The 21,881-nt window shown below is 38.7% G+C and overlaps 1 protein-coding gene across 4 annotated transcripts in view; it reads right to left on the minus strand.

Moving 5' to 3' along the window:
• LRP12 (LDL receptor related protein 12) overlaps positions 1-21,537 on the minus strand; it is an 82,834-nt gene extending 61,297 nt beyond the window's left edge. Inside the window, exon 1 of one of the 4 annotated variants that reach the window (XM_082434284.1) lies at positions 21,319-21,534. In XM_082434284.1, the coding sequence (XP_082290410.1) occupies positions 21,319-21,397 (79 nt within the window). In that variant the 5' untranslated portion in view covers positions 21,398-21,534. Of the gene's footprint in view, positions 1-21,318 lie in introns of all 4 variants that reach the window. The other 3 variants (XM_082434283.1, XM_082434286.1, XM_082434285.1) reach the window with 3 other exon arrangements.
• Between the last annotated feature and the right edge of the window lie 344 nt (positions 21,538-21,881).

Consider the following 21,881-nt stretch of genomic DNA (forward strand, 5'->3'; position numbering starts at 1 on the left):
GGATGGTGGTGTGCTGAATTGGGTGATTGGGATTGACATGTATACACTGATGTGTATAAAATTGATGCCTAATAAGAACCTGCAGTATAAAAAAACAAACAAAACAACTAATACTAAACTTTCATTGGGTTATTTGTATGGAAATATGTTAATATAAATGTTTCAGACATTACATGAAATTTCTAAAAAAAAAAAAAAAAAAAAAAGAAGCAGTATCCAAACTTAGGTCTGTATCATTACACAGATCATGCATTAAATTCCTTCACTGTACTTCCCGAAATATAAATGGGTCATATTTTGAATAATGATTTTGTCATTCACAAAACACCTTCCTAATATGTATCTTTTAATTTTCAAACAATTCCAAGAGTAATTGATATTCCCATATTAAGGCCCAGGAAGTTGAGACTCAGCAGTTAAATCGATAGGACTAAATCTCAGTTATGGAGAGTACAGTCAAGTATGGAATACCAGATCTTCTGCTACCAAGGGCAAAAGGTGCAGATCTAACCTTAATAGATGCTCCTCTGTTAATGATGTCTAGATACAGTGGAATAGAAGAAAACCAAGAGTTGTACTTAGATTGACAAGGATTCCAAGAGATGAGGGAAGTTTAAAAAGATAGGTCAGTAGTTGTTAAAAGCAACCCAGAAGACCATACTAAAATCTATTATAGATAGTGTATGACAGCATGATGACATGGTGGAAAGTATATGAGCCTTGACATCAGAGTCTTGAGTTTGACTCCTGCTTTTGGTACTTACTTACTTTCTTTCTTTTTTTCTTTTTGTGAAGCATGTTAAAGTATATGCCACATATCATTTCACCTCTATAAACTTCAATATGCATCTCTAAAAATATAAACATTCTCTTACCAACTACAATGCTATTTTAACAAAATTAATAGTAATTCTTGATATCATTTAATATAGCCAGGTCATAATCAGGTTCCCCTGGTTGTCCCATAAATGACTTTTTACAATCGGCTTATTTGAAGCAGGATCCAATGTCTCCACATTTCCTTTGGTGAGTGTATTTAAGTTTCTCTTAACCCACAGTGATACTCCCTTATTTTCCATGCCACTGACTTGTTACAGAAAACCAGATCAGTTGTCCTGTAAGAGGCCCATATTCTGTGGTGTCACTTCCTTTTGGTGTCACTTAACTTTGTTCATCTAGCTCAAGGGTCAGCAAACTTTTTCTGTAAAAAGCCAGATAATAAATATTTTAGGCTTTGTGGGCCATATGGTCTCTGTCACAACTACTCAGCTCTGTCACTGTAACGTGAAAGGAGCCATAGACAAGACTTAAATGCAGGGGCTTCCCTGGTGGCGCAGTGGTTAAGAATCCGCCTGCCAGTGCAGGGGACTTGGGTTCGAGCCCTGGTCCAGGAAGATCCCACATGCCGCGGAGCAACTAAGCCCGTGTGCCACAACTACTGAGCCTGCGCTCTAGAGCCTGCATGCCACAACTACTGAAGCCCACACGCCTAGAGCTCGTGCTCTGCAACAAGAGAAGCCACTGCAATGAGAAGCCCAGGCACCGCAAAGAAGAGTAGCCCCCGCTCACCGCAACTAGAGAAAGCCCGTGCACAGCAACGAAGACCCAACGCAGCCAAAAATAAATAAATTAAATAAATAAATTTTTAAAAAAAGACTTAAATGCATCAGAGTGGCTGTGTTTCAATAAAACATTATGAAAAAGACAAAACAAAAAACATGCAGTGGGCTGGGTTTGGCTCAAAGGCCATAGTTTGCCAGCTCCTGCTGCAGAAACTTGATTTCATGCAGGTTCAACATTTTTGGCTGGAATTCTTCTTCAGAGCTGGTGCTGTTTGCTTTATATGTATCCCTGCAGGCTCACTATCTGCTTGCCCTACTTTTTATAAGTCTGAGATTAATCAATAGGTCCAGATAGGGCAGTCTGATCCCTCTACTGTAACTTCCCACACAACCATTTGTCTAATAGTTTCATTTATTGATGATCATAGCCTGAATAAATTATCTCATTAGGGGCGGAAAAATAATTTTCTAATCCTGCCATTCTTTATACACTCATTAGCTAAACTTCTGTAAAGAACTTTCCCTCAACAAATGTTATTTACTTACCCTGAAACACAGTTCATACAGAAAAAAGGGAGGATAAATGCTTAATTCTTTCCTTATACTTGTTTATTTTCAGAGTATGGAGTTAATGCCCTATTTGTTACCACTGCTACCTGGTAACTTGTTGAAGTGATGTGTGTGTGTGTGTGTTTCTTATTACAAGTCTGTTGTTATGAACCAAGGAGTTTTCTATATTCAACCAGCTGTCTTTATTACTCTTTCTGATACTTAAGTTCTCTCATCTTTGGCCAATGGGAGCCTCTTTATATTGGTCCCTGTGTCCTTTTGGCATGAACCACTAACTAGTCTTTGAGAGTTCCTTGCTTTTTGATACAACAGCATGTCCCAAGCTCATCTTTTGGTATTTTCTGCCCCAGACTGAAATCAGCCATTCATCCATGACCCTTGGATCCTTTCAATGAGGAATGGTATTTACGATGACAGAGTTCCAGTTGTGCTCAATGCTATTGTGCTGTTATTACAACATGTCACTGATGAGGGTATAAAAAAATATAATCTTGGGACTTCCCCGGTGGCGCAGTGGTTAAGAATCCGCCTGCCAATGCAAGGGACACAGGATCGAGCCCTGGTCCAGGAAGATCCCACGTGCCACAGAGCAGCTAAGCCCGTGCTCCACAACTACTGAGCCTGCGCTCTAGAGCCACAACTACTGAAGCCCATGCACCTAGAGCCCGTGCTCCGCAACAAGAGAAGCCACTGCAATGAGAAGCCAGCGCACGGCAACAAAGAGTAGGCCCCGCTCGCCGCAACTAGAGAAAGCCCGCGCTCAGCAACAGACCCAACGCAGCCAAAAATAAATTAATTAATTAATTAATTTAAAAAAAAATATATATATATAGTCTTGAATTCATGGGCAGAAGTTTAAAGTAGTATACTCTTTCTGGAAAACAAACCCTAACTCTAACTGTGTGACCTTAAGAAATTATTTAATTCCTCTATGGCTGAGTTTTCTGTAAACTGGAATTAAAACAGGGTCCATCTCACAGTTTTAATACAAAGGTTAAATGAATTTACATATATATGACATTAAAAGCAATGATTAGCATATGGTAACCACTCGATAACAATCAGATACTATTTTTATTGAGAGCTTTGAAAATACTCCAATCTCTGACCCAGTAACTCCACTTTTATGACTTAACCATAAGGAAAATAATTTTAAAATTAAGATAAAAATTAACAAAAGCATGTCAATTACAGTATTTATAAATGTGAACAAAACTGTAAACAATCTAATGGTCACCATTAGGGAAACAGTTTATGAAGAAAAAGTGATATGGAAAAATGCCCAAGATATATGTCAGTAATACTAATAAACCCATCAGCCAAAGATACCATTTCTACTAGTCAAGTATGAACGCTTATTTCATTGCGCCCTAACCACATTTTGATTTGTATGCCTTTATTATTGAACATTTTGAACACTTAACAGAACAGTGTGACTTTTACATATTTACTAAATTAGTATGTGGTATCTATTTGCATTTCTTTGTGAAGTTAATTTTTGTTTCTAATTTTATTAGCTATCCAATTACTATTTCTATAAATTATCTTTTGTCCATCTACTGAGGAAGAAAGAAAATTAACATTTTATATAGAAAGTATTTGCATAAGTTATTTAAAATGCTCACAACAAGCCTTGAGGGTACACAGCATAAAATCCAATAATCCAGCATCTTGCCATTTAGAAATCTCAATTAATAGCAAACCAAAATTAATTCAGAAAACACTAATGATATGGCATCTGTGGCTCATCTATCAGCATCACAAGCAGATGAGTTCTAGTAATGAATTTGAAAAAGCAAATATATCAGGAATTAATCAGTTTGCATATAAGCTGCATTGAGTTTAAGCAAGTCCCAGAGTAAAACTACAAAGCAGCATAGTGTAATGGTTAAGAGCACCAATTCTTTGTGGGTTCAAATACAAGCTCTTCCACTTACTAATTATGTGACCTTGGTTAAAATACTTAACTTCTCTGTGTCTCTGATTCCTTATACGTAAAGTGGAAATAATAATAGTATCTAAGCTGACAGGGTTGCTATGAGAAGTAAATGAGTGTGTGTGTGTGTATATACATACACAAACACACAGTGATTAGAACATTGCCTAGTACATAGTAACTACTGTATGTTTGCTACTGTTACAAAAATGAGTTTATAAATCAATCCCTCCTTGTCTCCTACTACTTTGTATAGCATAGTTTGCTATTCAACTACTGTATTGTTTTGTGACTATTTCAAAATATTCCTACTTTAATTAGCTATGCACACTTTGGGTGATCAAGGTACAATTCTTTTTAAAGTGCCTCTGATGACACTTCTTTTTAAAGTGCCTCTGATGACGCGATTCTTTTTAAAGTGCCTCTGATGCCAGACATAATATCCTAAAAACAAACAAACAAACAAACGATAAAGCAATCTCAAGAAAGAACAACAAAGCTGGAGGCATCATGCGCCTTGATTTCAAACTATATTACAAAGCTATAGTAATTAAAACAGTGTGGTATTGGCATAAAAACAGACACATACATCAATGAAACAAAATAGCCAGAAATAAACCCACACATGTACGGTCAATTAACTTACAATAAAGGAGCCAAGAATATACAATGAGAAAAGGATAGTCTCCTCAATAAATGGTGTTTGGAAAACTGAATAGCCACAAACAAAAAAATGAAAATGGACCTCTATCTTTACACCATACACAAAAATTAACTCAAAATGAATTAAAGACTTGAGCATAAGACCTGAAACCATAAAACTCCTAAAAGACAACACAGGCAGTAAGCTCCTTGACACAGGTCTTGGTGACAATTTTTGAATTTGGCACCAAAAGCAAAAGCAACAAAAGCAAAAATAAAGAAGCAGGGCTATATCAAACTAAAAAGTTTCTGCACAGCAAAGGAAACCATCAATAGAATGAAAAGGCAGCCTACTGAATGGGAGAAAATATTTGCAAATCATATATTTGATAAGGGGCCAATATACAAAATATACAAAAAACTCAAACAACTCAATAGCAAAAAAAACCAAACACTCAGATTACAAAATGGGCAGAGCATCTGAATAGACATTTTTCCAAAGAAGACATACAGATGGCCAACAGGTACATGACAAGATGCTCAGCCTCATTAATCATCAGGGAAATGCAAATTAAAAACCACAATGAGATATCACCTCAAACCTGTCAGAATGGCTCTCATCAAAAAGACTAGAAATAAGTGTTGGTGAGAATGTGGAGGAAGGGAACCCTTGTGTGCTGTTGGTGGGAATGTAAATTGGTGCAGCCACTATGGAGAACAGTATGGAGGTTCCTCAAAAAATTAAAATTAGAACTACCATATGATCTATTCAATTCCACTTCTGGGCATTTATCTGAAGAAAATGAAAACACTAACACTAAAAGATATACTCACTCCCATGTTCACTGCAGCATTTACGATATTCAAGATATGGAAACAACTAAATGTCTATCAATGAATAAATGGATAAAGAAATTGTGGTATATATATTACATATATATGATAGAATATTATTCAGCCATAAAAAATGAAATCTTGCCTTTTGTGACAACATGGATGGACCTGGGGGCATTATGCTAAGTGAGAGAGGTCAGACAGAGAAAGACAAATACCATATGATATCTCTCGTATGTGGAATCTAAATATATATATATGCGTGTGTGTATATATATTTCCAAGCTCACAGATACAGAAAATAAAGCAATCAATATAGATCATATACACCACAACTACAAAGGTTTCTAACCTCCCACGGCAGTCCTTCTCAAACTTGAATATGAAAGAAATCACCTGGGGATCTTGTTAAAATGGAGAGTCTAATTCAGTATCTGGGGCAGGGTCTGAGAGTCTGCATTTCTAACAAGCTTCTTAGGTAGTACCAATGCAGCTGGTTCAAGAACAGCACTATTAGGGATCATGAATGAGCTTTAAGGAGTTCTGGAATCACACATTATCACATACAACATTTTCTGTGACTGTGCATATGTGGATTAGTTTCTGAGGAAAGGACCTACGTACAGTTCTTACCATATTCTCACGAGCTGGGGAGCAAGTAGGGGAAAGGGCAGGTAGAGAGTAAGAGAATTTGTGGGAGAGGTGACAAAGACACAAATCAGTTCCACTGCTAAATGAAAAAAAATTGCCATTATAAAAAGGAAAAATTATTTGTAAAGGCAACTAGTTTACATATGTATAACAATTATGACTTATAAGACTAAGCTGAAAAATGAGACAATTCTATATTATAGACAATTATATTGTAGAAAATTACAACTTAGAAGACCAAATTGAAGAATCTTTAAACTCTAGAATAAAAAGACAAGGATATAAAACTAAGAGAGAAAAAAGATACGGCCAGGATATCTACTATTCACTTAACGGGAGTTTTAAAAGTAGAGAACATAGGATAAAAGGCATTTAAAACACATATATGTAGGTATACATACATACACACACACACACACGATATATATATATACCTATGTGTATATATTCACACACATATATGTACATGCACATGTATTTTAGAAAAATATCTTTAGAACATACAACTAGATATGTTCAGATAAAATGCCCATCAAATACCAACCAGTAACAATGACTGAAGATACATACTAAACACACACTGGTGAAAACGGTAAACTCCAAAGATAAAAAGAAATTTATGATAAGCTTCCAAAGGAACAAAGGAATTACAATCAAAATGGGAACTTAAAGTTACAAGATGATAAAGTAACATACACAGAATTCTGAACAGAAAATATTGGAACCTGGAATTCTATACCCAGCCAAACCATTATTCAAGTGTGATGGCAAAATAAAGAAACAATTTCAACTGTGCACACCTAAGAATATATACAACCAATATGTATTTCTTAAGGGGGGGGATAATATACAAGAATGTACTTCAGCAAAATAGAAATATCAATCTAATTAAAGACTTCAAGAAAACTGACATGGGACAAAGAAAATGGTAAGGGAGAGGGAGAATAAAACTTCAGGAATCAAAATAATTGCTGAGAATGAGGATGCAAATTTTAATGTAATTAATTTGGGGAAGTATTTTAACATCTTTTTTGTTTTCTATGTCTGTGTGTTTATTTGTTCTGTAAATAAGTTCACTTGTATCATTTTTTTAGATTCCACATATAAGTGATATCATATGATATTTGTCTTTCTCTGCCTGACTTGCTTCACTTAGTATGATAATCTCTAGGTCCATCCACGCTGCTGTAAATGGCATTATTTCATTCTTTTTTATGGCTGAGTAATATTCCATTATAAATACATACATACACACACATACACCCCCCACATCTTCTTTATCCATTCATCTGTTGATGGACATTTAGGCTGTTTCCATGTCGTGTCTACTGTAAATAGTGCTGCTATGAATACTGGGGTGCATGTACCTTTTCGAATTAGAGTTTTTGTCTTTTCTGGATATATGCCCAGGAGTAGGATTGCTGGATCATATGGTAATTCTGTTTTTAGTTTTTTAAGGAACCTCCAGACTGTCCTCCAGTGGCTGCACCAATTTACATTCCCACCAACAGTGTAAGAGGGTTCCCTTTTCTCCACACCCTCTCCAGCATTTATTGTTTGTACACTTTTTGATGATGGCCATTCTGACTAGAGTAAGGTGACAGATACCTCATTGTAGTTTTGATTTGCATTTCTCTAATAATTAGCAACACTGAGCATCTTTTCATGTGCCTGTTGGCCATCTGTATGTCTTCTTTGGAGAAATGTTTATTTAGGTGCTCTGCCCATACTTTGATTGGGTTGTGGGGTTTTTTTGATACCAAAAATATAATTTATAAAATAAAAAATTGATAAATTGAATTTTATCAATTAAAAAACTTCTGTTTTGCCAAGGCCACTGTCAAGAGAATAAAAAGACAAGCTATAGACCTGGGGTGTGTGTGTGTGTGTGTGTGTGTGTGTGTGTGTGTGTGTGTGTGTGTGTGTGTGTGTGTGTGTGTGTGTGTGTGTGTGTATTGATATCTATATAGATATAAAAAATCTCAAAGTTCAACAGTTAAAAAATAAACAACCAAGCCAAAAATGGGCTATGGACTTAAATACTTCATTCAAGGGGATACAAAGATGGCAAAAAAAAGTATATGAAAAGATGTTAAACATCATTAGTCATTTTAAAAAATGCAAATTCACATCAGATGAGATACTGCTATTTACCTAACAGAATGACAAAACCAGAAAATATTGACAACAGTAAGTGCTAGCAAGGATGCAGAGCCACTGGAACTTGCACACGTTGCCGGTGAGAATGCAAACTGGTACAGCCACTGTGGAAAATGGTTTGGCAGTTTCTTATAAAGTTAAGCATATATGTATAACTTATGACCCAGCAACCCTACTCCTAATTATTTATCCTAGACAAATAAAGCATATCTACACAAAAACCTGTATAGGAATGTTCACAGATAATAAATAAAATAGCCAGAAGGTGGAAACAACTCAAATGTCCTTCACCAGGTGAAGTGACCGACTGTGGTGCATCCATACAAAATGGCATATTGATCAGCAATAATAAACTGTTGTCCTGTGCAACAGTGTGGATGATCGCAAAGACTATGCTGAGTAAGGGAAGCCAGTCTCAAAAGGTTACACACTGTACACTTCTATTTATCTGAAAAAGACAAAACTATAGTGAAAAATAGATGGGTGGTTATCTGAGATTATGGGTGGGGAGAGGATGTGACTATAAAAGATAGCAGGAGGGAATTTTTTCGGGTGATGTATCCTAATTTGCATGGTAGCTACACAAATCTGTAATGTGTTAACATGCATAGACCTGTACACCAAAAGGAAAAAGAATTAATTCTACTGTATATTTTTAAAAATAAAAATTAAAAAATTAACAAACTAAACAATCATCTTAAAAGCTAGAAAAATAACAAAATAAACCAAAAAAAAAAAGCAGTGCAAAGAAGAAATTAATAAAATAGAAAACAAGAAAATCAGTAGACCATAAAACCAAGAGCTGATTCTTTAAGAAAACCTAAAATAGAGAAAACTGTGATAAGTGTGTTCAAGAAAAGAATGACAGGTATTAGGAATGACAAACATGATATAATCACACGTAGAAAATATTTTTGAGAGCACATTACGTACAACTTTGAAGCAAATGTGGAAATAGAAATGAAATTACAATATTCTAGGAAAATATGACTTAGTATTTTTAACAAAATTGGCTCAAAGAGGTAGAAATTGAAAAGATAAAGTTATTCCCCAAAAGTACCATGCCCTTATAGTTGCAGGGTAGAGTTCTAAAAAACCTATAAAAAAACCGTAACTTCTATTATTTTAAATTTTGTTGTAGCGAGCCCCCTACTTAGGTCAGGGAACAAAAGAATAAATTTTTAAAAAATACACGAAATAAATAAAAAGCGGGGATAAATCATGTATCCTAATTCGAATTCTCTGTAACACCCACATACTTCAATCAAATCAAGCATCAGTTCCTTACTGTAATGCAGTGGAAAAAGTAATGTGGAGCTGAATCCTATTCAGACTTAATTTATGCAATTTTATCTGTGCTCACTCATATTTTTCAGATGGCCCCTAAATACAACCATTTTATCTGGTGCTCAAAAAAATTTCTGTACCAACGCTAGAGAGAAAACTGGATGTTTTGTACTTAATGAAAGTATGCTGTTCAGCACTGAATATTGTAAAACATGTATACTGTACTTGAAGATGATTTCAGAGAGTTTTAAAAGAACTATACTTTAGCCTTACTCAGTGACATCAGAACCTAAACTGTGTGTAGTGATTCCGCTCCAGCTGCACAAATAGTAGGCTCCCCCTCCATCTCCTACCCTCTTACCAGCGTGAATAGTCTTACGTACAAGTAATCATGTCAGTGAAAACACAAGGTCATATCTTACATAGTACTGGGGCCATATTTTGGTTAGCGCTATGGCTGCTACCTTTTGAGCAAATAAGTGTGGTCTTAAAGTATAATCATCCCCAACAGACTAGAAGTGCCCATCCGGCAGAACACAGTGGTCCTTCCCCTGGACCTGAGCTCAGTCTTCATTTAGCATCTCCGTTTTACTCCACAGATGCCTCTTACAGACATGAATTCTACTTCTCATACAACCAGTCCATTTCCACTAAGGTTATCTTATTGGCTTCTTTGGTCATAAGGCCCATTCATAAGAAGGGATTTACTTCTGACAGGCTCACCTGTATTACCTTGCTTAATGAAACAAAGTTTATCCTCACTAGGAATGAAAACATTTCTCCTGTCAGCAGGACAGGGCTGTTCATTATTGCTTTCTTATTGTAACCGTAGCTATACAGGTCTCCTTCCCTAACCTGAAAAGGCAAAATAATCGCAACTGGAACAATAAATTTTTTTACACTGTTCTTGACCACTGAAATCAATTTTAAAAGGTGTATGTATTATAAGTGTATCTAAAAGAACAGATCAACAGATATGAAAATTGGGAAGAGGAGAGAGGAAGTCAGGTCACAGGAGAGAGAAAGAAAAGGGGTGGAGGGAGTTAGAAAGCTGGCAGTAACTACAGACTGATTTCATAGATACAAACACAAAGCCTTAAGAAAATTAGTCAATGTATTCCAGCAGATTAAAAGACAATATGTCATTACCAACTTGTTGTGGTCTATCCAATAAATGCAAAAGTAGTTCAACATAAGGAATCACATGAATGTAATGTACTCCATTCGTGGATAAATGAATTCATTTATTCAACAAATACTGCCTGGCATGATGCTAGGTGTGATTCACTCACATAATTCTGGCCCTCATAAATAACTTATGATCATCTTGGAAATGAAAACACTTATGTGTCAAAATTAAATATCTATTCTCAAAACCTTATTTTATATAGGAACTCATGTAATAGCTCCAATTTGATTAAGAATATCAGAAACCTACAGCAAGCATCACACTTAAAATTTTGAAAAAAAGGGGATGGGAACCATTAAAACTAAAGACTTAACAGATATCGACTGCAGAGTATGGACCTTATCTGGATCCTGATCCAAAAAGTTTCTAAAACTTCATGTTTATATAACAACCAGGGCAATGTGTATATGGCTAGATATGTAATGATAATTAGGAACTGTTAACTTTTTAAGTGTGATAGTGGTATTGGACTTAAGGTTTGTTTTTTGTTTTTGTTTTTGTTTTTTGAAGCCTTCACATCTTAGAGATACATACTGAAATAGTATTAGATTAGGTACTTGGGATTTGTTTCAAAATCATTTGCGTTTAGGGAGTGCGTGGAGGAGTGGATAAGACAAGGCTGGCCATATAATGATCACTTGTTGAAGCTGGATGTTGGGTATATCAGGTTAATTATACTAGTGTCTCTACTTTTGAATATGCTTGAAATTTCCAAAGTACAAAGTTTTAAAATTGTTTTTAATTATCAAACGCAATGGCAAAAAATCAAGCAAAAAAAGAACAAAAACTAAATGCAAACACTAGAGAGAATCTACATTATCAGAAAACCTTCTATGGATACTATTATTCAACATTATTCTATTCTTTTTTTCCAAAAGTTATTACTTAATAACTTTTATTTGAAATATACATACAAAAATGCACTAATTGCAAGTTTATAGCTCCATGTTATCACCTCCAAAACCCGTATCTGTGTAAACCACCGCTTACGTCAAGATATAGATTCGACCAGCAGCCCAGAAGCTTCCATGGTATCCATCTCAATCACTACCTACCCCCGCCCAACCCCAAGAGGCAACTGCTCTCCTACATTAGTCTAACTTCTGACACTGTACTCATACGGTAGCTATAATTGTGTGCCTAACATTTTTTGATCAACATGTGAAATTTACCCACCCTACCTGCAGCGGTACTTTGGGGTTTTTTCCTTATTTTTTAAAAATTTGTTCTTTTCCATTACCCTGTAATGAGAGCATCTTGTTCTCAAAACGTGGTCAGTGGACTCTTGGGAACTCCCAACACCCTTTCAGAGTTTAATAGAATACAGAAAGCTCACTGATTTGATTTCAGATTCCACATTGCAACTAAACTTTAAAAAACTACTTGTCAAGTTCTGGAGTAGCGTCAAAGAATATTCACATTTATCTGAAAAGGCTACTAAAATTCTTCTCCCTTTACAATTATCTATGTGAAGCCAGATTTCCTTCCTATACTTCAAGCAAAACATGTCACAACAGACTGACTGCAGAAGCAGACGTGAGAAATCAGCTGTCTTCTATTAAGCCAGACATTACAGTGATTTGCAAAAATGTATAGCAACGCCATCCTTCTTACTAAACTTTTTTTTTTGGGAAATTTTAGTGGTCATTTTACATATTTTTAAAATGTATGCTACTTAAGGTCACACGTAATGGGGTTGGTTTCTTGTCATTTTAAATGGGTTAATAAATATTTTAACAATCTTTCAACTTTAATTTACCATATTTAAAAACATATATATCTGCCATACAAAAAACATTCTTTGGATCCCTCAATAACTGTGGAGCCCTGCGTCCCAAAAGTTTGAGAACTGCTGCTGTACAGTCTTCCCTTATGTGAATATACGATATACCATAATTTATTCATCTATTCTATTGCTGATGGACATATGGGTTCTTTCTAATCTGGAATTAAAACAAGCAAGGATGCTATGAATATCCTTGTACGTGTCTTCTGACGCACGTGATGTCCCCACTTCTGTTGAGTTTATACCAGGAGCAGAACTGCTGGATCACAGGGCATGTTTACACTCAGCCTTAATAGATACTGACTGTTTTCAAAGTGGCTATTAAGCATTTGAAATGTGGTTAGTCTAATTGAGATGAGCTGTAAGAATAAAATTTACACTGGAGGGCTTCCCTGGTGGCGCAGTGGTTAGGAATCCACCTGCCAATGCAGGGGACACGGGTTCGAGTCCTGGTCTGGGAAGATCCCACGTGCCGCAGAGCAACTAAGCCCGTGCGCCACAACTACTGAGCCTGCGCTCCAGAGCCCGCGAGCCACAACTCCTGAAGCCCGGGCGCCTAGAGCCCGTGCTCTGCAACAAGAGAAGCCACCGCAATGAGAAGCCTGCGCACCGCAACGAAGAGTAGCCCCGCTCACCGCAACTAGAGAAAGCCCGTGCACAGCAACAAAGACCCAACGCAGCCAAAAAAAAAAAAAAAATTTACACTGGATTTTGAAGACTTAGTATGAAAAACATAATGCAGAATATTTCATTAATAATTTTGTATTGATTACATGTCAAAATGATAATATTTTAGATATATCAGGTTAAATACATTACTAACATTAACCTCACCTGCTTTTTTTAATGCGGCTACTACAAAATTGAAAACTATGTATATGACTTACATTTGAGCCTCACAATATGTATCTGTTAGGCAGCGATGGACGCTCCAGGGGGAAATATGGAGAGGTAAAACAGGAAAATACCAAATGTGCATACTAAGAACAGTCTGAGGTGCTTAGGAGACAGGCACCTAGTTTTGAGGAACCAGAAGAGACTTCCCAAAGGGGGTAATATGTAAAGGAAAGCTGAAGGCTGACAGGAGTTAGCCTAGTGAAGAAAGTGGTGGAGGAAGATAAAACCAGGCAGGGAGAACAGTGTGTGCAAAGGCCAGGAGACAAGAGAACCGTGTTCAGTATGGCACAAACACAGTGGAGGGGAAGGGCATGGTGGAGGGAGTGACAAGAGACAAGAAAGGGAAAAACTAGCTACATCGTGAAGGGCCTAGTGACGCTTCTATTTTAAGAATAGGGAACTATTGGTTTTAAGCAAGAAAGTTACATAATCATATCCTCACTGTAGAAGAGTCACTCTGCTGCTCCTCTGTGTGATGTGAGTGAATCAGGACAAGACCAGAGTCAAGACTAGTTGGGGCTGTTACAATAACATAGATTAAAAACTAACGAGCCTTTACATGAAGAGAACAGCAGCAGAGAGACACAAACCTTAGGCAAAATCACTACTCTCAAAGCTTCAGTTTCTTCTAATAATACCTACCTCAGAGTTATTTTGAGGATTTAAGAAAAGCATCTTTTTGTAAAGGAGTTCTGTATTCTAACTCTTGGTAAAAGGTTTTAGTATCACTAGAACAGGCAATAATAATTCCAAGAAACTGAATTCTATTTCAGAATATGCCAGATAAAAGATTCATGTCTTCTCCAACTTATTAAAACCTATAAGATACTTTAACAATCAATGAAATTAAGTCAGATAATTACATTTGAACGGTAAATTCCAACTATGACACATCCCACTGTGCTCCATTTAACCTCGATATGAAAAGATTAACACCATAACCCATCTCTAAAAACTGAAATTCAAGTGAATTAAAGGTAAATATGAAGTTACTCTCATTCAATGGTAAAAACATGAATGTAAAACGATTTCACTTCTTCACCAAACTGATACTAGGCAGGGCAGGGCAGTGAGTTATAAAGTATTTGAGAGAACTAGAAAACTGTTCAGTTGGCTTCATTTATTTTGAAGTTTTGGGACCTTCTAAAGTAATATATTCTGTAAATAAACTATTCAATCCAGGGAAGAAAGGTAAAAGGTCACTTTATTTTTCCAAAAATGTTTGAAGTTCTCTAATCCACCAATGCATTCTTGACTCTTCTAAGATATAGAGCAATCTTTAATTGATTACTTAGTAGAAAGCGTTTAACTTGGGCAAAAAGTCCTTGAAATCTAACTTTTATTCCACCCTTTCCTTTTTGCCTTAAGTACTTTTAAAACACTGCGGAAAGTTTTGTTTTGTACTTATTTCATCCACAAAAATGAATAGTCCTTAGAACTGAGTTCTCCACAGAACCCTTCTTAAGCCTCCCCCCTTGTAACTGAAATCCCCACTCCTTAGTGTCATATGCTATACAACTATTCACACACAATATCCCTTCTTGAACTGAGTGTTCTTAGCCTTCTCTTCTCTAGATTAAAATAAACAGAAACTTAACTTCCTAAGGGTCTAAACTGATTTACTGAATTATGAAAACAGAAATCACCCGCAACCTCTTGGCCCTTTTCTTCACTCTCACCTGATGATCTCATGTCCTAACACTTTGAGAATTCTCCGTCATCCTACTACAAAACCTACAGACCTAAGTACACTTGAACTAATATTTTCCTCCTTAACCTCTTGTGAGGAGAGAGGAAGCACCCTTTTCTTCCCTATCAAAGGGGCAATCCGGGCTTCCCTGGTGGCGCAGTGGTTGAGAGTCTGCCTGCCAATGCAGGGGACACGGGTTCGAGCCCTGGTCTGGGAAGATCCCACATGCCGCGGAGCAACTAGGCCTGTGAGCCACAATTACTGAGCCTGCGCGTCTGGAGCCTGTGCTCCCAACAAGAGAGGCTGCGATAGTGAGAGGCCCGCGCATCGCGATGAAGAGTGGCTCCCGCTTGCCGCAACTAGAGAAAGCCCTCGCACAGAAACGAAGACCCAACACAGCCAAAAATAAATAAATAAATAAATTTAAAGTCCAAATTTATTTTGAAAAAAGAAAAAAAAAAAAAAGGGGGCAATCCATACTCTTCTTTCCACCTCCACTGCTACCACCTCAGTGTCTCTCACCCGCATTACAGCCAAAACCTATCATCCCACCTCTGCTCTTGCCTACTTCTCAACAATCCACACAGTGGCAAAAGCGACTGTTTCAAAACAAAGATCACATTACGTCATTTAAACTGTGTCAACAGTTACACTTAAACCCAAACTCTTTACCACAGTTTCCAAAGCCCTGAGTTCCTGCCTAAGATTCTAGCCTCACCTTGTCACGCTTAGGACCACTGTGCTCCGGCTACGGATTTTATTTGTTTACCTGCAACACACCAGCTCTTCCACATCAGCTTTTTCCTAATTCTGGGTCCTCCACATGTTGCTCCCATGTGCAAGGCTCTCTTATCCCACTCATAACATGGCTAGCTATCCTTCAGGTCTTTCATTCTCCTCTACAAGGAAGGCTTCCTCTAACTACTCTGTGCCTGGTATTCACTATCGCTGTCTCTTGTTTGTTTTTTGTTAAAGCACTTACTACAAGTTATTCACTAGACTGGAAGCTCCACGAGGGCAGAAACCACGTCCACAAGGCTGTCGTGCCTGTGCCTTACATAGTGCCAGACGTAAGCAAGTGCTCGCCAAGTATTTGCTAAATGAATGAAAGAGTGAAGAGACAGACAGGATTAGGTTGCGGTCCTGGCTCTACTACTTCCTAGTGGTTTGATCTTAGGTAAGTGACAACTTCTCTGAGCTTCAATTTTTCTCTTCCATAAAAAGAGGAATAAATACCTTGTAGGATTTCTAAATAAGACCTAATGAATATTAACAGGCAATGAATGAAGACCAACCACAGTATCTGAACTTAATTTAGTAAATGTTAGTTTCCTTCCCTTCCTTCTATAGTTTAGAGAGTGAGAATTCCCTAAGCTAATTTCATATTGAAACTAGAGATAGATAGATAGACAGACAGATAGACAGACCTATCTATCTATATACACATCTACTGTTGCATCTACTTAAAAGGACTAATGACATGCATCTGTACAGACAAATTGGTAACTTGTATTTGTAGGATCTAATCCAATCCTACACCTTAGAAAATGGGGAATAAGTAGTATACATCTTACTCACCCCTCCCTCAAAGGACGGGGTGGAGTGAGGAGAAAATGAAGAGAAACCAAGAAACGGGAGGGAAAGATAACCTGAGAAATTAGAAATCATTTATTCGACCTCAATTCCTAAGTTTAGAGCAACCTTCATTTACCTATAAAGACTTGTAGCAGGAGCAGGATTAGTACTCATTCTGAAATTCTGAAATAAAACATTTTCTATTTGCTTAAATCTACATACATCTCACCTATATTAAAGGTATTTACCCCCTTTTTACCCTTCATTCTTTAAACTGTAATTTCATTGATAAGATGTTAAGAAAAAAACAAAAAACCCCCAAATACAAAAACGCCTCACATCAGAAAAACAAAAAGTTCTCATTGTTGCCTTAATTTCTTGATAAGCTTTAAATTTTCTAACCACAAAAATTAAGTCCTTTTTTCCCCAAACATTTTTTTAAACTGCTACTCACTTTTCAGCCTGACATTTTTATGTTTTCTTCAGAGATTTTACTTTCTAGGAACCTTCTAAATCATTTACCATGCGTCATTCAGATCTCCTCCATACTCTCCCTGGAACACAGGTACCCCTCTGAAAGTGGTCATTTAATACTTTCTGCCTGGTAACCACTTAGAATTTTGAGGAATGTGCTGCATACCTTTATATTCTCCCTAGGATATGGACATAATTTAGATTCTAAACCCAAGGAAAGGTTTATATTAAGCAATTAATTCAGTTTTATTCAACATATTTTATGTGATCAAGGTTGACTTTTTTAGAAGTAATTGGAATCTGGTTTAGATTATTTTTCTCATGTTCTAGTTATTTCTACAACCTTTCTAAAATTGGAACTTCTAGCCTATCGTTAAACTGAAAATTTATAAAATCCTGCTGAAAGTTCCATAAAATTCACAGAGAAAGACTCACTCATTAGACATAAGATGCAAGAGTAAAAAGAACATGCTATGCTCCCACAACATCTAGAACAGCAGTGTGTACAGAAAGAACTTTTGACTATAATAAGCTGAAAACCAGTTTAAAGATATTTTGTCATAAGTCAGTCAGTACATGTCAGGGAGAGTTCTTACTGCTCCCAAAAGCTCTAGCAGCAAGTAACCGAAGACTTTACCACCTACAACTCTTCAAGGCTACTGTAAAATGATATACAAATACAGCAAACATTTAAAATTACATTTTAAGGCTTCATCTAGGGCAGTGCTTTTACAAACTAATAACTGTATTCTATAATTCCAAAATTACTTTAATGAGTCCAAACCAGTAAACGAAGAAAGGAAGCAGGAGAGAAGGGAGGTGAAATAGACTAGAAAACATCAGAGTACATCACAGGTAGTACCAGCAAGTATTATTTCATGAACTTTGTTTTGTTCTGTATACTGGGAGTAATGTAAAATGTATTTTAGGTATTTTAATCTTCTAAAAAGATTAGAAAACACTGATTTGGGAGACAAACAGAGTGGAAAAGGATAAAGCAATGGAACTACCATAATTATCAAATTATGGCTTGGGAGGTTAGCAAGACTGACAGCTTCTATTGACTAGGAGACAGTTTGGGAAACCTCCACACATTTTAACAGCCAGATATCCCCATGTGAGATATGAAGAAGCACCTTCTCCTCTTACAGCAGGCCTAACACATGCCCAGCAAGGTCACAGCTGCCCCCACTAACTGTTCTTATCCCTTCAAACTTCCAATGGCAGAGGTCAACCTTTACCTTCTCCTAACTCTCAGGAACATTCGGTGCAGTTAAGCTACAGCAGCTCCTGAAAGATAATTGTTGGTCTTTGAACAACTACTCCTAGAAAACATTAACTGTATTCCATATCATAATCTAGAGTTTCAAATAAGGCTTTGGCATTCAGAAAAGTAACTTGGAAGTAAAACAGTCATACTATTCCACTAAAACAGTCACATATATTAGTCATATAGTCCACTAAAATGGTCATGTGAAGAAACTAAGCACCAAAATAGAAAGATTACTTTTAAGGTATTTGAAATGTTTCAAAGATTCAAGGCACAACTTGGAGTCATTTAATATTACAGTTTAACAGATAAGAAAGAGTCACTCTGTGAAGAGTTAGTATTGGAACTGCCCAAATATCAGCCAATCAACCTGCATTTTTTTCACTGGGTCTAAGTTAAGGGCTACTCTGAATATTCAGTTGCATTAACAGAGGTTTCTCATTATTTTTGAAGCCACTTTGAAAAAAACACACATTTTGCTGTATAAGGGACAGTTTCATAAATTACAGTGTATATTTGTTCTAAAGGCTCAGAACAGGTGACGGGTACTTCTCAGGACGCATCCACTTCTCATCACAACTACTGCATATTCAAGTAAAACAACCCCACTATTGATATGAAAGCACACACCCCCCCACCCCCGCCACACACACACTATTATTATAGCTGCTTCTTCTCTAATATAAATCCACACAGGACAGAAGAAGACAAAAAGTGCAGCAATAAAGAGAATTTCCCCAAATGCAGAGTGAAGGGTTCCTTTCATCTCTGCTCACAGTTTAGTGTCCCGCCTGGCTCACTACCTCCTTTTTCTTTACACTTTGAAACTTGCTGTGTGGCTTGCGATATCAACCCTTAGCATAATCACTTGCTAGTTTTATAATCTGACCCCACACTGTTGGAAAAAGGAGCTTCAGTCTTTGCCTACTAACAATTCCTCACGAAACACAAATCCCCAAAACATAAATATCTGATAAGCACCTACCAGAAAGTCATTTTGTGTGCAAGTACAAAAGGATGCACCAAGACAAATTCGGGGGTTCACAGCCTCTTATCCCTAGAGGCAAAAAGACTTTTAATTCAAACACTAATGACATAGCTCTTAATGAAAGCAGAACTAAAAGAACCTGTTTGTTTATCCAATCTGATCAGACATCGCTAAGACTCAATTCTGATTATAGTAGAGGACAAAGCTGGACACTCTTAATCACCCTAGATTAAAGATGCCTCTAGCTTTCTGCTCTCTCCTGGGCCATTACACCAAACCTAGAGTAGAGCTACACCCACCTTCAGGCTAGAAGAAACACATAATAGCTTATTGATCTCTGGTGCAGACCCAAACCCACAAGTCACCAGGCAAGTAGGGATCACAGCCACTTGATGCAACTAACAATCAGAAGTCATGCACTGGGTTTTCCGTTCAAATAAGCACGTCACTGGCAATTACCACATCAAATGTGGGCCAACTCCTCCCAAACAAAAATACAAATATATTAATCAGGTCAGGGAGCAATACATTCTGAACCACACAGAAAAACTACTATTTCTTGGTTGGCGGTAAATGTCAATTTCAGTTCATTAAATTCTTCATTTCGTGTAATTTCTCAGATTTTAAAAGTTACCGTGACATTCAATTCCATAGATAAATGCTTTCAAAAGAGGTAATACTTACTCGTAAATTACATGTTGACTGAAGTCCATCCCCACCACCATTAGGGGAATTAAGTGTTTGTGGCAAATGACTTAGACTTTTCAGAAGTAAAATTTACCAAAGAATGGTAACTTCTAATTATATTCTTCTGAAGAAATCAAAGCACCACTCCCAAAAGTAAAGGTTAACTGTGTTCTCTGAAACAACTATACAATGTTTTTAACTGATGACCAAAAACAGTCAAGTCAGAAGTGGAACTCAAGTCTCTCAAGCAATGAATGTTCTTCCCAATTAATTCCATTTAGCTCTTGTTCTGACCCCTGTGTACTACGTAAAGCTTGGTCCTTACTCATAGCCTCAGCCGTCTCTTAACCTCAAAGGAATATATGTAATACAATCCACAGACTGGAATAAAGCAACAGTGACAACATTAGCGGACAATGATGGACGAAATGCCAAACGAACCGGGAGTCAGGGCAGACATGTACGCCCTAAGAGGGAGAGACTGAGGTGGGGCTGGAAACTATTTTCTGGCCTTCTCCCGCGTGCTGCTCCAGAGGAAGGGGCAGGATCCTGCATGCCCGGCATCAGCAGAGCCCCCGAAGTGCACGGAGGGGAAGAAAAGAGTGGGCTGCTCTGCCAGGGAGTGGGGAAGGTGAGGGATCGGTGCGGTGTGAATTCCACTGGGGAGTGAACTTCCTGGCCCCGGGAGGCTCGGGGGTGGCAGGACGGTCCCGGCCAGCGGCGAGGGGCGACCTCCCTTTCTTTCTCCCACAGTCGTACATCTTTGTGTGTGCGGGTTATTCAAGGGGCTACGAGTCCTCGAGGAGCCAGCCGGCCACCGTGGCCCTCCAGCCCAGGTCGGGAAGTCCGTCCGCCACCCTCTAGCTCCCCGGGGGCTCCCCGGGTCCGGGACGCCCAAACACCCTCCAACACCCCGAGGGTCTGGAGACAGACGAATGGACCAAAGCATCTTCGTGTGTGGACACCCCCTCCGCTACATCCATCCCTCGCCGGGTCTTTGTCCCGCCGGCGGCCGGGGTCTCTGCCGGTTCCTCGGGGAGCCCCCTGTCCTGGAGGCCTCGGGGCCCGGGGTCGCCCCAGCTTTGTTCAGTGAGCGGGGCGCGGGGACGAGGACACTTACCGTACACCCCGGCGAGGAAAAGCAAGACCAGCGCAGACCTCCACCGCGGAGACTCTTTTGTGCTCCAGCGACGGGCCATATCCACGGCAGATGGAGCGAGCGAGAAGGAGATGGAGGAGGCGGAGGCGGAGGAGGAGGAGGAGCTGGGGCCAGACGCCGCCGCCACCGAGCCCCCGGCTGCTCCCTGCGCTCTCCGCGGCGGCGGGAGGGGGAGGGGCCGCCGCCGTCGCCCCCACCGCCGCCGCCCGCGCGCGCTCCCTCCCTCTTTCTGCCTCCCTCCGGCCCCCCTTCAGCAGCTCGCCGGCTCCCACCCGGGGCGGCGCGAGAGTCCTCCACGGGACGGCTCTCCCGGGAGCCGGGGTAGCCAGCGCCGGTACGAGGTGAGGGGGCGGCGGACGCGCGGCTCCAGCCACGCGCCGCATAGGCTAGTCGGCGCCGCCACCCGCCAGACAGCGCGAGCCGGCACCCGCGCCCATCCGTGCGATCGGCAATCCCCTGGCCCGCCTGCCTTGGTTCCCACCCCGCGCTCCGCTGGACTTTCTAAGTCTCAGGGCCGCTTTCCC

The sequence above is a fragment of the Balaenoptera physalus genome (assembly GCF_965194825.1).
Source record: "Balaenoptera physalus genome assembly, chromosome: 17".
Lineage (NCBI taxonomy): Eukaryota > Metazoa > Chordata > Mammalia > Artiodactyla > Balaenopteridae > Balaenoptera > Balaenoptera physalus.